The 12,728-nt window shown below is 40.2% G+C and overlaps 1 protein-coding gene across 1 annotated transcript in view; it reads right to left on the reverse strand.

Annotated features, from left to right (window-relative positions):
- CNTNAP4 (contactin associated protein-like 4) overlaps positions 1 to 12,728 on the reverse strand; it is a 179,892-nt gene that overhangs the window by 140,232 nt on the left and 26,932 nt on the right. Inside the window, exon 3 of the mRNA XM_009996385.1 lies at positions 6,737 to 6,930. Within this exon, the coding sequence (XP_009994687.1) occupies positions 6,737 to 6,930 (194 nt within the window). The remainder of the gene's footprint in view (positions 1 to 6,736; positions 6,931 to 12,728) is intronic.

Here is a 12,728-nt window from a genome sequence, read left to right on the forward strand (position 1 = left end):
GGGTGACTGGACAGTCACAAACAGAGGTAAATGGAACAGAAAGCCAAACACCACACATAGAAGCCAACGCCCTGAAAATCGACGTGCTTCATCACAAAGTGACATGAGGCCATACACTAAGCTGAAGGACGAAGCCAAATGTATAGACATCCCACCTGCGGTTTTGGCTCAGAATTATTCCTGCAATCACCTAAAAGCACTGGTAGAGAACTGGCCTAGAATTCAAGAGAGAGAACAAGGGAAAGATCAAATAACTTGAAAAACTAAATGACCCTCCTTCTGCTAAGAAAAGAAGGTGAAAAAGAAAGCAGAGGGGGGGGGGGGAAGGATTCCAATTCAGAAAATAAAAATGATTGGCAGATAAATAATAACCAATCAGGCGCTAAAACTTCTAGTCCTCCAAAAGATTGGCAAAGTGTGCTAAGATTAGTTCAAAATAAAAATGGGGCTTGGAACTTACCTGCGCTGTAGAGCCAAGACGTTATCCTGTAACATTTGTGGTAGACACAGGAGCACAAATTTCCACATTGAAAGCTGATGTGGCCAAGCAATGTGGTATTAATCCATCTTTAAAGCCAATATATGTAAGTGGAGCATTTGGTAACTCTGCTTTACAAAAAAACTAGCTATAATTACTTTACCAAGGGGGGAAGAACGAATTCGGACTGAAATGATTGTGGGTGACATTCCTTACAATTTGTTAGGAATGGGTGTTCTCACAGGCCAAGTGTGGAGAGATGAAGAAGGCTGTTTTTGGAATTTTGGCACACCCACACCAAAGATAAAATTGTTACAGTGTGCTCCGTGTCTGCCACAAAACAAGATAACAAATATGAGACAATATTCCATCCCTCTTGCTGCTAAAGAAGGCATTAAAGAAGTAATTTCTGATTTAAAATGAAAGGACATTATTGTGTCCTGTCATTCACCATTTAACTCCCTGATCTAGCCTGTAAGAAAACCAAATGGTAAATGGAGAATGGCAGTTGATTACAGAAAATTGAATTCCAAAACAGACATACTCACAGCTGCTGTACTTAACATGGCTGATTCGGTACTAGAAATCCAGGAAGCAGCACACCCAGTCAGCAAAGCAAGAGTGGCGTCTTTTAGCTGATTTAGCCAAGGACTGACAGGCCCCTTGCTCTACCAGATAAGTACACAGCAAGAAAAGAGCAGAAGGGTTATGATAACTGGCAGAAAAAATAGGCAATAGGTTAAAGACGCTTCTGACGGAGTACGTACCCGGCCAATGCTAATTGGCTAATTTGAACAGTGGTACTTTCTCGAACAGTGATTTCGGATCTATAAAAGACGACAAGTTCTGCAGGCCCGCGGCTCCCTGCCTGCCCAGGAAGAGACCCTGCTACAGCACCACAACCTGCCTGGAACGCCAGCACCGCTGTCTGGAGGAGCAGAGAGGGAAGGTGGGACTGCCCCCGTGACCGCGGCCTGGAGACTCCGAAGGAGGGGCCAGCCTACTCCCGAGGGACCATTGCCCATCGGAGTCTGCCTGGCTGGAGCCTGCCTAAACCTAACACTGGAGCCAAATTGGACTGGAGCTCGCTGCTGCCTGCTCGGTCCACCTGCCGCTCTACTGCAGGATTGGAGCTCGCCACAACTCACGGAAAAGCCGTGCCTGCCTGCCTGCCTGTCTGCCTGCTGCTGGGGAGTCGCCCTTGATACCAGGAAGCCGGCCCCCTACAGAGCTCCTGCGGACCCCTGCCAGCTGCATCCCAGGAACCACACACTACAGAAGGGTAAATGCGCACGCACATGCACACACACACACACATTGAGTGAGGGGGTATTCTAATCACCACTCTAAAATACAGTCCCGCAGCGGCCGTTCCTCTCTGAGAAGGGAGCACCACATGTGAGCTCTCCCTTTCATTCACAAAGCCGTCCACACTGGGTGGGGGGACGTCGCAGAGGCATCCTGACAGCCGGTAGCCCCCTGGCATCGGCTCGCGACAGAGCTCATGTAACAGGATGCAGAGAAGGCAGAGTTACTGAATACTTTCTTTGCGTCAGTCTTCTTCAAGCTGCTCACAAGACCAGCCCTTGTGAATCAGACAATGGAAGTAAGAGAGAAAGTCTGAAGGAAGGAAGTCTCTCCACTGGTCAGTGAGGATTTGATTAGAGATAGTTAGATAAAATGAATATACACATACCCATGGGTGCCGATGGAATGCACCCAGGACTGCTGAGCAAGCTGGCTAATGCTATTGCTGCACCACTCTCCATCATTTTCAAAAGATCATGGAAAACAGGAGAGGTGCTTGAGGACTGGGGGAAAGCCAATGTCACTGCAGTCTTCAAAAAGAGCAAGGAAGAAGATCCAAGGAACTATAGACCAGTCAGCCTAACTTCCCTAGACAACTAGCAACAAGATGAGAGAGTATGGCCTGAAGCTGCACCAAGGGAGGTTTAGGTTGGGTATTAGGAAGTACTTCCTCATGGAGAGGGTGATTGGAATGGACTTCCCAGTGGTAGAGGCACCATCCCCAGAGGTGTTCAAGGAAAAGCTGCATGTGGCCATTAGTGCCATTGTCATCAGCCATAGCCGATGTGGTGGTGTTAGGTCATAGGATGGACTCAATGATCTTAAAGGACTTTCCCAGCCTTGGTGATTCTGTGATAGTCTTCTATGATAGGATGACTGATAGATGCAGGAAGGGCAGTAGATGTAGAACTTGACCTTAGCTAGGCTTTTGACACTGTGTCCCATAATATCTTTGTGAGCAAGCTCAGGAAGTGTGGGGTAGAATAATGGACAGTGAGATGGATTGAGAACTAGCTAAACAATAGAGCCCAGAGGGTGGTGATCAATGGCACTGAGTCCAGCTGGAGACCTGTAATTACTGTAGTTCCCCAGGAATAAGTGATGGATCCTGTCCTGTTCAACACCTTCATCAATGACCTGGATGAGGTGAGAGTGTATCCTCAGCCAGTTTGCTGATGATATGAAACTGGGAGGATTGGCTGAATCACCAGAAAGCGGTGCGGCCATTCAGCAAGATTTGGACAGACAGGAGAGCTGGGCAAAGAGGAACCTAATGAGGTTCAACAAGAGTAAGTGTAGAGTCCTGCACCTGTGGAGAAATAACAACATCCACCAGTACAGATTAGGAGCCAACCTTGGAGTCCTGGGGTGGTAAGACGTTACCCATGGGACAGTAATGTGCCCTGTGGCCAAGAGGGTCAGTGGTATCCTGGGGCACATAATAGTGTGTGCACAGGAGTGTGTGCAGCAGATCAAGGGAGGTTCTCCTCCCACTCTACTCTGCCCTAGTGACATCCCACCTGGAGTGCTGTGTCCAGTTCTGGGCTTCCCAGTTCAAGAGTGACAGGGATTTACTTTAAAGAGTCAAACATGAGACGATTAAGGGAATGTAACATCTCTCTTAGGAGGAAAGGCTGAGAGACCTGTGAGTGTTTAGTGTAGAGAAGACTGAGACGGGGTCTTATTAATGTATATAAATATCTGAAGTGTGGGTGTCAAGAAGATGACAAACTCTTTTCAGTCTGCTCTATGATAGGACAAGGCCCAATGGATGCACACTAGAACACAGGAAGTTCCACCTCAACATGAGGAAAAACCTCTTTACTGTAAGGGTGGTGGACCATGGAACAGGCTGCCCAGAGAGTTTGTGTAGTTTCCTTCTCTGGAGGTTTTCAGACCAGTCCAGGTGTGTTTCTGTGTGACCTTGACCACACCTCCTGTGTGGTCATGCTCTGGCAGGGTGATTGGACTCAATGATCTCCAGAAGTTCCTTCCAATCCCTACCATTCTATGATTTTATGATTCTATGAAGAGAAGAATGGCCAGAAGGTCAGGGGAGGTGATTTTCTCCTCTTCTCTTGTGAGACCACACCTGGAGTACGGTGTCCAGTTATGGAACCACTAACTCAAGAAGGACGTGGAGCTGTTAGACTGAATCCAGAGAAGGGCCATAAAGCTGATCAAAGGGCTGGAGCACCTCTCCTATGAAGACAGGTTATGGTTGTTGAAGAGGGCCTACAAGAAATGTGGAGATGGACTTTTTACAAGGGCATGTAGTGATAGGATGAGAGGTGAAAGGTTTTTAACTGGAGAAGGGTAGATTTAGATTAGATGCTAGGAAAAAAACATTTCCTGTAAAGTGTGATGAAACACTTGAACAGGTTGCCCAAAGAAGTTGTGGATGCTCCCTTCCTGGAAGTTTTCAAGGCCAGGTTGTATGGGGCTTTAAGCAACCTGGTCTAGTGGAAGGTGTCCCTGCCTATGGCATGGGATTTGAAACTAGGTGATCTCTAAGGTCCCTTCCATTACAAATCATCCTGTGATATTGCATGACTACAGTCTACAGTTGTCATGATTCCTTCTAAACCAATTCCTAATAAATAGAAAAGTGAAAATAAATAATATTTAACAGCTGCAAGAGGGGAGAGACCTAACTTTAGAATATCTGCTTCCACATTCAGCACCAACAGTCAGTGAAGCATTTCATAGATGGAGAAAGGCGAGATACTTGTACATTATTTATTTTGACAAAATAATGGAATATAAAGTTATAGGAACCAGCCTTCGAACAGACTACCGTTTCCACAGACTATAAAGACAGTTTTTGCAACTAGATCATTTTCAGATCCCTAGACAGTGATATTTTCATGTTATTTTTAATAAAAATATATAGTGAATGAAAAAGTTGTGATCAGCTCCACTGAAGACAGGAGCTTTAAAATCTTAGGATAAGCCATAAGGTGACAAAGACAATTCATGTAAGTTCTGAAACTGAAAATTAATAATAATAATAATAGGAAAATAATAAATTTTTCTACCCAAGTTTTGGAAGTGTTGTTAAAAAGTGTAAACTCTTACATACAGTGAAGAATTCTGAAATACAGCAACAAAGGGCCCACAAAAATGGGCATCTTCTGTCTTTCTAGCGCACAGTTGTATTTAAAAAAAAAAAAAGTTACTTTTGAAAAGCAATTTTGTAATAGGCAAGGATTCGATTAAGAAGAGGATAGAAATAACACATTAGGTGTCATAAAATGTGAGGTGTTCTTGCATTTAAGAAAGTTTAACATAAACAGATAACAATCAGAGATAATCTATAAAATAAATATATACTTAAGGGTAGATATCCAAGGCTATGTCTGTGTACTAGTTCAGAAAGAAAAAATGTATTTTCCTAGAGGTAGAACTCCTAAATACAGATACACAAAAAATATCAATAGAGTATTCCTGAATTTGATGCTTTACATCCCCGTATTATGCATCACTGCCTACAGGCCATACCTCTAATCTGCACTGCATTCACTAGGAAAATTTTTTTTTTTATAAAGTTCTAGATAATGGAATTCAAGCCATATTTTTCCCCGCCTACAGGTCTAAGAGCAACCTTACACCAATGCCTGCATTAGCATTTAGCAATTATTTAAAAAACTTTTGATATTTTACTCCTCAGTATTTAAGTAATAACTATCTACATCGCTGTTTGCAGTACCAATAGGGGATTTCAAAAGAGTCCTCACTGAAGAGATCAAACAGTTCTACCTCTTAGATTTGTTTTATCAGTTTGTCTGAAGATGGGAAAGACAATGTTATAGCAGCTTATGCTCATTTAACATTTGGAAGATTGTTGTGTGTTTTTTTCTTGCTCCTCACAGCCATATGGATTAGAAATTAATTTATTTCTCTTTGTAATGAAAACACAGGCTGAAGCAGAACTATGTAGCAAATTCAAAAAGAAGGATAATTAAGCAACAAGTAAGCCACTGTATAATGTCATTATATCATAGATGGGATTTGACCATAAGAGTGACAAGAACATTTTGAATTAAAAGTCAACACAATTAAAATGCATAAAATGAAATACATTTTAACATAATGTTCAACTGCAGCAAGAAACAACTGAAGCCTAAAGCTTAGTGAAATTTAAAAAGTAATCAGCTCTTTGTATGGACAAATGGATATAAATAACTTGACAGGATAAAATCGCAAAGTGCAGGTACCAATATTCTCTCTTTAGTCCAAGCTGCTAATCACTGGAGATCAAGAAAAGGTGCAATTATGATCTAGAACTGTATTATTAAATTTTCCATGTGGATTTTGGATATCATCTCTCTGGTATTGCATTTCTTTTGATAAAAGTAATCTGAATAGAAAGTGTTGAGCATAACGAGGCTCATTAATTATCATTGTTAGTTACAAATTTCTTAAGAGATAAATGGGCTGGAACATAAAAAATTACACTCAATCAGATGACAAAAAAAATAATTTTTTTAAATTATTTGTTTGTTTTTAAATAAACTTGAATTTGGTTGTGACTTCTTTGTGTTGCTTTTTTTATTTTTACATTCAGATTAAATGTTCTGGAAAAAAACCCAAGTTTTGTTGTTGGTTTTTTTCCCCTAATTAAAAAACCCAGTTTATCACACTGTGATCACTACTTTCAGAAAACAGCTCTAGCATACATCACAAGACAAAAGAGATTTTGCAGTGTATTTTTAGTCCTCAAAATACCATGAGACTCTTAATGAAGTAATGCTAAGGTTAGGTGTTTGGTGTTCGTTTGCCCTTTAGAGCCTTTTATCTTGTCAAAAGCTAAATTAGTTTGTGCATTTAATTACTTAAACACTTTCAATGTAGTTCTTTATAGTCCTTTGCTTTGCTTATATTTGCAAGAATGTGCAATTTTTAAAAATATTTGGCAAAAAGGGAATTCTCATTATTAAAATAACATACCCAAATGCTTTCCTCTTGACGATACTGCTTCCAGTTTCGTCCAGTATCACTAAACATCAGAAGGTAGCTTGTTACCCAATCAGAGCTTCCATAACCACCTTGCGTAGCAACAGCAGTAATCTCAGTTCTTTCACCAAGATCAATCTGAAGCCATTGATACTTATTGGACACAAGTGGAGACCATCCACCAGCACCTGAAAAACAATGGAAAACATTAAAATGTATTCCTAAAATAAGCAAGTTAACACAGGAGTTGTACATGCAAAAAATGAATTAATGCATTTAAGAAATCTAACCAAGTGAAATATGTCCTTGTACATGTCAGGGGTTTGAAAATAGCTGATCTTTAAAGGTTCTTTCCAACACAAACCATTCCATGATTTTAGTTCAAGATATAGTTGCACCAAAAGTGCCATGGTATTACTTAGCAATTAATATAAAAACTAATACAGATTAGTTGACATACGTAACCACCTTATTAACTATTAAAAATAATTTTGAATTTATTCACTCCCTCTTTTATCCCTATGACTATTGTAATTTTTATTCAGTTAGACAAAGTTCTTAATGAGAAAAAATCAGAATTTTATCTGTTTTATACATCTCTGATTCATGATACATGGATTAGAAGATCTCCTGACATCTCATCTACCCTGAAAAATTCTGCGTTAATCTGTTCTGTAGGGCCTGTACAGATTGGTATATGAAGGAATAAAGCACAGTTAGATTATAAACTTTCATATGCCTCTTAAATTAACCAACCAATTTGTAGGCAAAATAGTAAGGTTTTATGAGGAATACCTGAGCAGTTTCAATAAGGAGACAAGACCAGTTCACAAGGATGAAGTAGCTAAATGTAAAACCAAATTTGTAGGCAAAATAGTAAGGTTTTATGAGGAATACCTGAGCAGTTTCAATAAGGAGACAAGACCAGTTCACAAGGATGAAGTAGCTAAATGTAAAACTTCTCCAATATATTAGCTATTCAGAAAGGCATGTTGAAATGAAGACATCTTATGAATTCAGTTCTTCCTTGTGTTCCTTAGTTTGCCTTTATGTACTCAAATCAAGGTACTACCTTGTCTGGATGAAAGAGCCGAAGAGCAGTTTGCAAACAATCTCATATTAAAAAATCTGGGTTTATGAAAATACTTTGAAAGTTTGCATCCATTTTGTAAGCACAGGTTTGGATCTAATTTAGACAAATTGACACAACGTAATAGACCCCTTGAAAAGTTTTTAAAGCATATAGACACAGACGAAGAAGAAGAAAATAATTCTGAAGAAATATCCACATCACATAACTAAAAAAAAAATCTAATTTTTACCCATGTGAGTTGACCAAGTGGGCAAGAATTAGCAGTTTCTGAAAAGAGATTCTATCAAATTTGAATGTTTTCTAATAAATTAGTTCTAACAATAAATATGCCCTTCCTTAAGTGAGCACTTAACTGATTACATCCAACAGAAATGCAGACATGTCTCTGAAAATGAAGATGGAGAACAAGAAGATAAGAAAAGGCTATTTCCATGAGATACGCATATCTTCTATAAACATTTGTATTTAGTGAAAGTACAAAGTCCTCAGTGAGAGCAGCTGAGGCTCCTTTCCAGCCTGGTCATTGGTCTCCCACACAGCAGCTCTTAGTTTGTCTATGTCTTTTCCATGACCTTATATTCAGTGTTCTTTCTAAAACAATATCCTTGTCTTGAGGGCACTAAGAGGATTTAATAGCACTTTCCAGTCTCCCATGGGGCTTTCCCTGTGCCCTACCAATGGGCTCAGGACCATATTTGAGCTCAACCAACCTCTCCTGCTCCCTGACATACACATTCTGTGTTTCCACTTGGTTTCTGAAGTGACAGAGCCTCATTACACAACTCCCCACCAAATTCTTTACATATTACATTTTACGTCGCTAAAATATTTTTAATAATGCATTTTTTTACTGCAAAACCACGACTGTGAGAAAGAGTCTGCCAGAAATTTGATCTCTGGGAAGGGACCACTGAGGTCTCTGACTCTACTGTCTTGATGTCGATGTCTCCTCTTGACATCGAATGGCTACCTGCAGCATCACAGAGATGAAGCAGTTGCACAGCCCTGCAGAAAAAATTACTAAAGCGTCTTAGTTCCTCACCAAGTACTTTATATTCTATTTTTGCAGTGTGTCCTGTCCTTGAAGCAAGTGTGTGCTCCAAATCATAGTAGTTGGCAGAATCTTTTTGTTGGAGTATTATTCTGCACATGGTGATTCATATCACTTAGGGCCATACCAGATGTCGAAAGGATCTTGCTGAAAATCAGAAAAGCTTGTCAGACGTCCATTCTATGCGGTGTGGATGTTTCTGCGGATGCCTTCTAGAGTCTTTGTGGGGATGGAGGTACTGTGTACAGTAATCAAGACTGTGCCAAAATGTATGAACCCATAAGCACAAACTAAATTTTACAGAAAGAACATAACATTGCCATCACTAACCTTTCTGAATTATTATTAAATCTTCAATTAATTTTTTAACTTTTCTTTGTTGCCAGTGTCCACCATACATTTTCTTTAATTACCTCTCATATTTTCTAAGACTCTTTCCTTCTTGTGTACTAAACAAAAATAAGAAAAATAATTTTCATAAGAGTGACAAGCGCTATCTAGAGGTACTTCTTGAACTTTGTCTCAGGAAGTGTTTAACTGTCCTTATTTTCCATTGCCCCTTGCCAATACTGAAACTAATTGAATGCACTGAACCAAAAATCTACATTCAGGCTGCAAAAGCATGGAAGTTTCACACCTGATTTCTGTTTTAAAAATAAGCATTACACAGTTCCTTTTTATGAGGAATATGCTGACTTCAAGTTGCAGAAACAGATATTAAATAAAATAATTTAGTGTTAGTTCTGCTTCTGTGTTAAATTAAATGTTAGTTCTTCTTCTTCTCTATTTTATTTTGTTTAATATAAAAGTTTGAAAAAATCTTCATTTGCATACATTGTGATTCTCTTTAAACTACTTTATTTACCTAACATATCTAGCAACCACATGCTTTTTCTGAAGTATTCACTCTTTTTTTTAACTCATGAATCACTGTTTTTCAAACCCATTTTAGTAGTAACTTGCCAGTTTGCCTTGATGGCAAAAAAGTTAAGGGAGTGTCTATGGTTACTGAGAGACTGGTTTCATCCACCCTAGCAACAATTAAATCAAAATTTAAAGTTTCCATTGGTCACTTGTGCATATTAATTGATAAAGAGACTATTTCATTTTATGCAATGTAGCTAAATAGAATTAATATTAAATTATGGGAAATTTTCTGAAGCGATTGATATTTTAAATGCATTAAAATTTATCTGTGCTGGATTTTACATCTTGCTTCTTTCATATATTGTTAAACCAAATTTTGCCTTGTGAACATTCATTATGCTTGCTTTCTGTTTTTACAATGTAATAACATTTATTTTCAAGCCAGTCAAGTGACAATACACCCAGGCTTCATCACACTCTCCTCTCAAGTAAAGTACAATCTATCTCTGCAGAAATTATACAAGCAGGTGATATTCATTAAAGCAGTCAGCTTACAGTTAAGTAAAAAAATTCTTAGTCCAGTTGTTAAACTATAAACAAGATTAGTGTCCTGTAATCTGTCCTGAGTTTAGAAACTAAGCTTGCAGAGAAGACTTGCTTCCTTCAGGTTGTCTACTTCTCTAACAGATTTTAATTTCTTATGCATTTCATATATTGTTTGTATTCTATGAGATTAGATGATGGGGATGATGGCAGGTCCACAGCAGAGTTGTTACTAGGGTCAGCAAGGCCCCTATATCATGATCACTTCCACCAGGAACTAAAGACAGGTTATAGCTGCAGACAACTCCCTTCTGAGGGGAAGATGGTCAAATATGCTTGACAAACCTTTTCATAGTGAAGTCTGCTACCTCTCTGATGCCCAGATTAAGGACATTACTAGGAAACTTCTTAGCCTAGTATGGACTTCAGACTTTTACCCATTACTTCCAAGTGGGAAGAGATGAGGCTGCAACACATAGTCCAAGAGCAGTCAAAAGAGACTTCAGGGCCTTAGGAAGGTTGGTGAGGGAATCTGGGGCATGAGTTGTTTTTTCTTCTTTCTTTCTGGTTGTGGGCAGCAACACTGGAAGAAAGAGATACATCCAGTGTATTAATCTGCTGCTCCTTGGCTAGTGTATCTGGTACAATTTTTGGTGTGTTTTTTGTTTGTTTGTTTGTTTAATAATGTGATGGCCTACATGGCTGGTGGCAGTGGATGGGATTTACCTTTCTAAAAGAAGGAAGAGGGGCTTTGCTCAGTAGCTTGTGGGGCTTTGCTCAGTAGCTTGTAGGACTCATAGACAGACCTTTAAATTAGATTTGAAAGGGGAGGTGGGTAATACCCAGCTTGCCTGTAACAAAATGTGGGGAGACACACTAAAGTTGGGAAGACACACTAAAGTTATGAAGACAGGGTGCTAGCAAGGACCCTCAACCTGTTACTCAGAGATGTGCTGGACACACTTTAGCACACCTGAAGTCTTACAGAGATGAACCAGGGCCTCCTGAAATAGTACAATCCAACAAGGAAGCACCAGAGAAATACCTCAAGGGAATTCCAGCCACTTCAGCCAGTAAATCACCTTCACTAGCGTCCCAGTATTAAATGACTCTGCTAATGCACACAGCATGGGAAATAAACAAGTAGCGTTAAAGTTGTGTGTGTGCCTGAAGTAGTACGATCTTACTGGCATCGTGGAGACATGGTGGGATGACCCCTATTAAACCATTGATATGGAAGGTTACAGGCTCTTTAGGAATGACAGGCTGGGGAGAAGAGGAGGTGGTGTCACCCTCAACATCAGTGACCAGCTGGAGTGCATGGAGATCTACCTAGAGATGGGTGAGGAGCCAACTGGGAGTATATGGGAGGGCAGGGATAGGGGACATTACAGTAGATCTCTGCTAAAGGGCACTTGAGCAGGAAGACTGAGCAAATGAGGCCCTTTAAAGACAGATAGGCATAGTCTGCCATTCACAAGACTTGTACTTCATGGGGGATTTCAACTACCCTGATAACTGTTGGAGGGACAACTCTGCAAACCACAAACTATCCAGAAGGTTTCTGGAATACATTGGTGGTAACTCTCTAATCCAAGTGATAGAAGACCTAATAAGGTTATGCTGAACCTTGTTCTCACCAATAACGAGGGGCTGGTGAAAAATGTGAAGCTCAAGGGCAGCCTGTGCTGCAGTGACCATGAAATGGAGTTCAAGATGCTTATGGCAGGAAGGAGGTGTCGTGATCCGCGACCTATTATATCTCCTTTTTGGAGTGTATTAAGCTTGTCAGGATCTGCTAAGAGGTCCACACGTGGGGATCGCCTCTCACAGAGGAGCAGGGGCTTTGGCTCTGACTTTTCGAGTGAATAACTTTCTCAGTGCTTACTAATATTTCCAATAACAGCAGCGAAACCCCAATTAGAACTTACGAAATGCACGGTTTATTGTGGGGAAAACAAAGCAATTTGGGGGCAGGAGGTTCAAAAAAAGGTAATTAAAGCACATGAAATACATATGGGTACACCTTAGTTACACACCTTATTTACTTATTTAATGAGGGAAGGAGGAGGAGGGATATGCCCGACGCTGGTCCCGTATAGGGTCGTGGTTTGTGTGTGTCACCGTTTGACTCAGATCTGACAACAATGCTCTCGATCCCCTCCCCCCCCCAACCCAGGTAGGGAAGGAGAGAGAGAAAAAGAGAGAGACTTGGCTGGATTGAAAACTAAACTACACAGCTTTAATTAAAACACTAAAGAATGATACAAGAAAATATATACAATTATATACAAATAGATTCAGGTATGGGCAAAAGCCTCTCGCCTCTCCCCACCCCAGCAACTCCCACAGCACTTCCCTGAACTGGGAAGAGTCCCGAGGAATCCCGGAGCTGCTGCTGGAGAAAGCAGAGAGTTATGGGGGTCAGGAGA

The sequence above is a fragment of the Chaetura pelagica genome, unplaced genomic scaffold (assembly GCF_000747805.2).
Source record: "Chaetura pelagica isolate M959 unplaced genomic scaffold, ChaPel_1.0 scaffold144, whole genome shotgun sequence".
Taxonomy (NCBI): Eukaryota; Metazoa; Chordata; class Aves; order Apodiformes; family Apodidae; genus Chaetura; species Chaetura pelagica.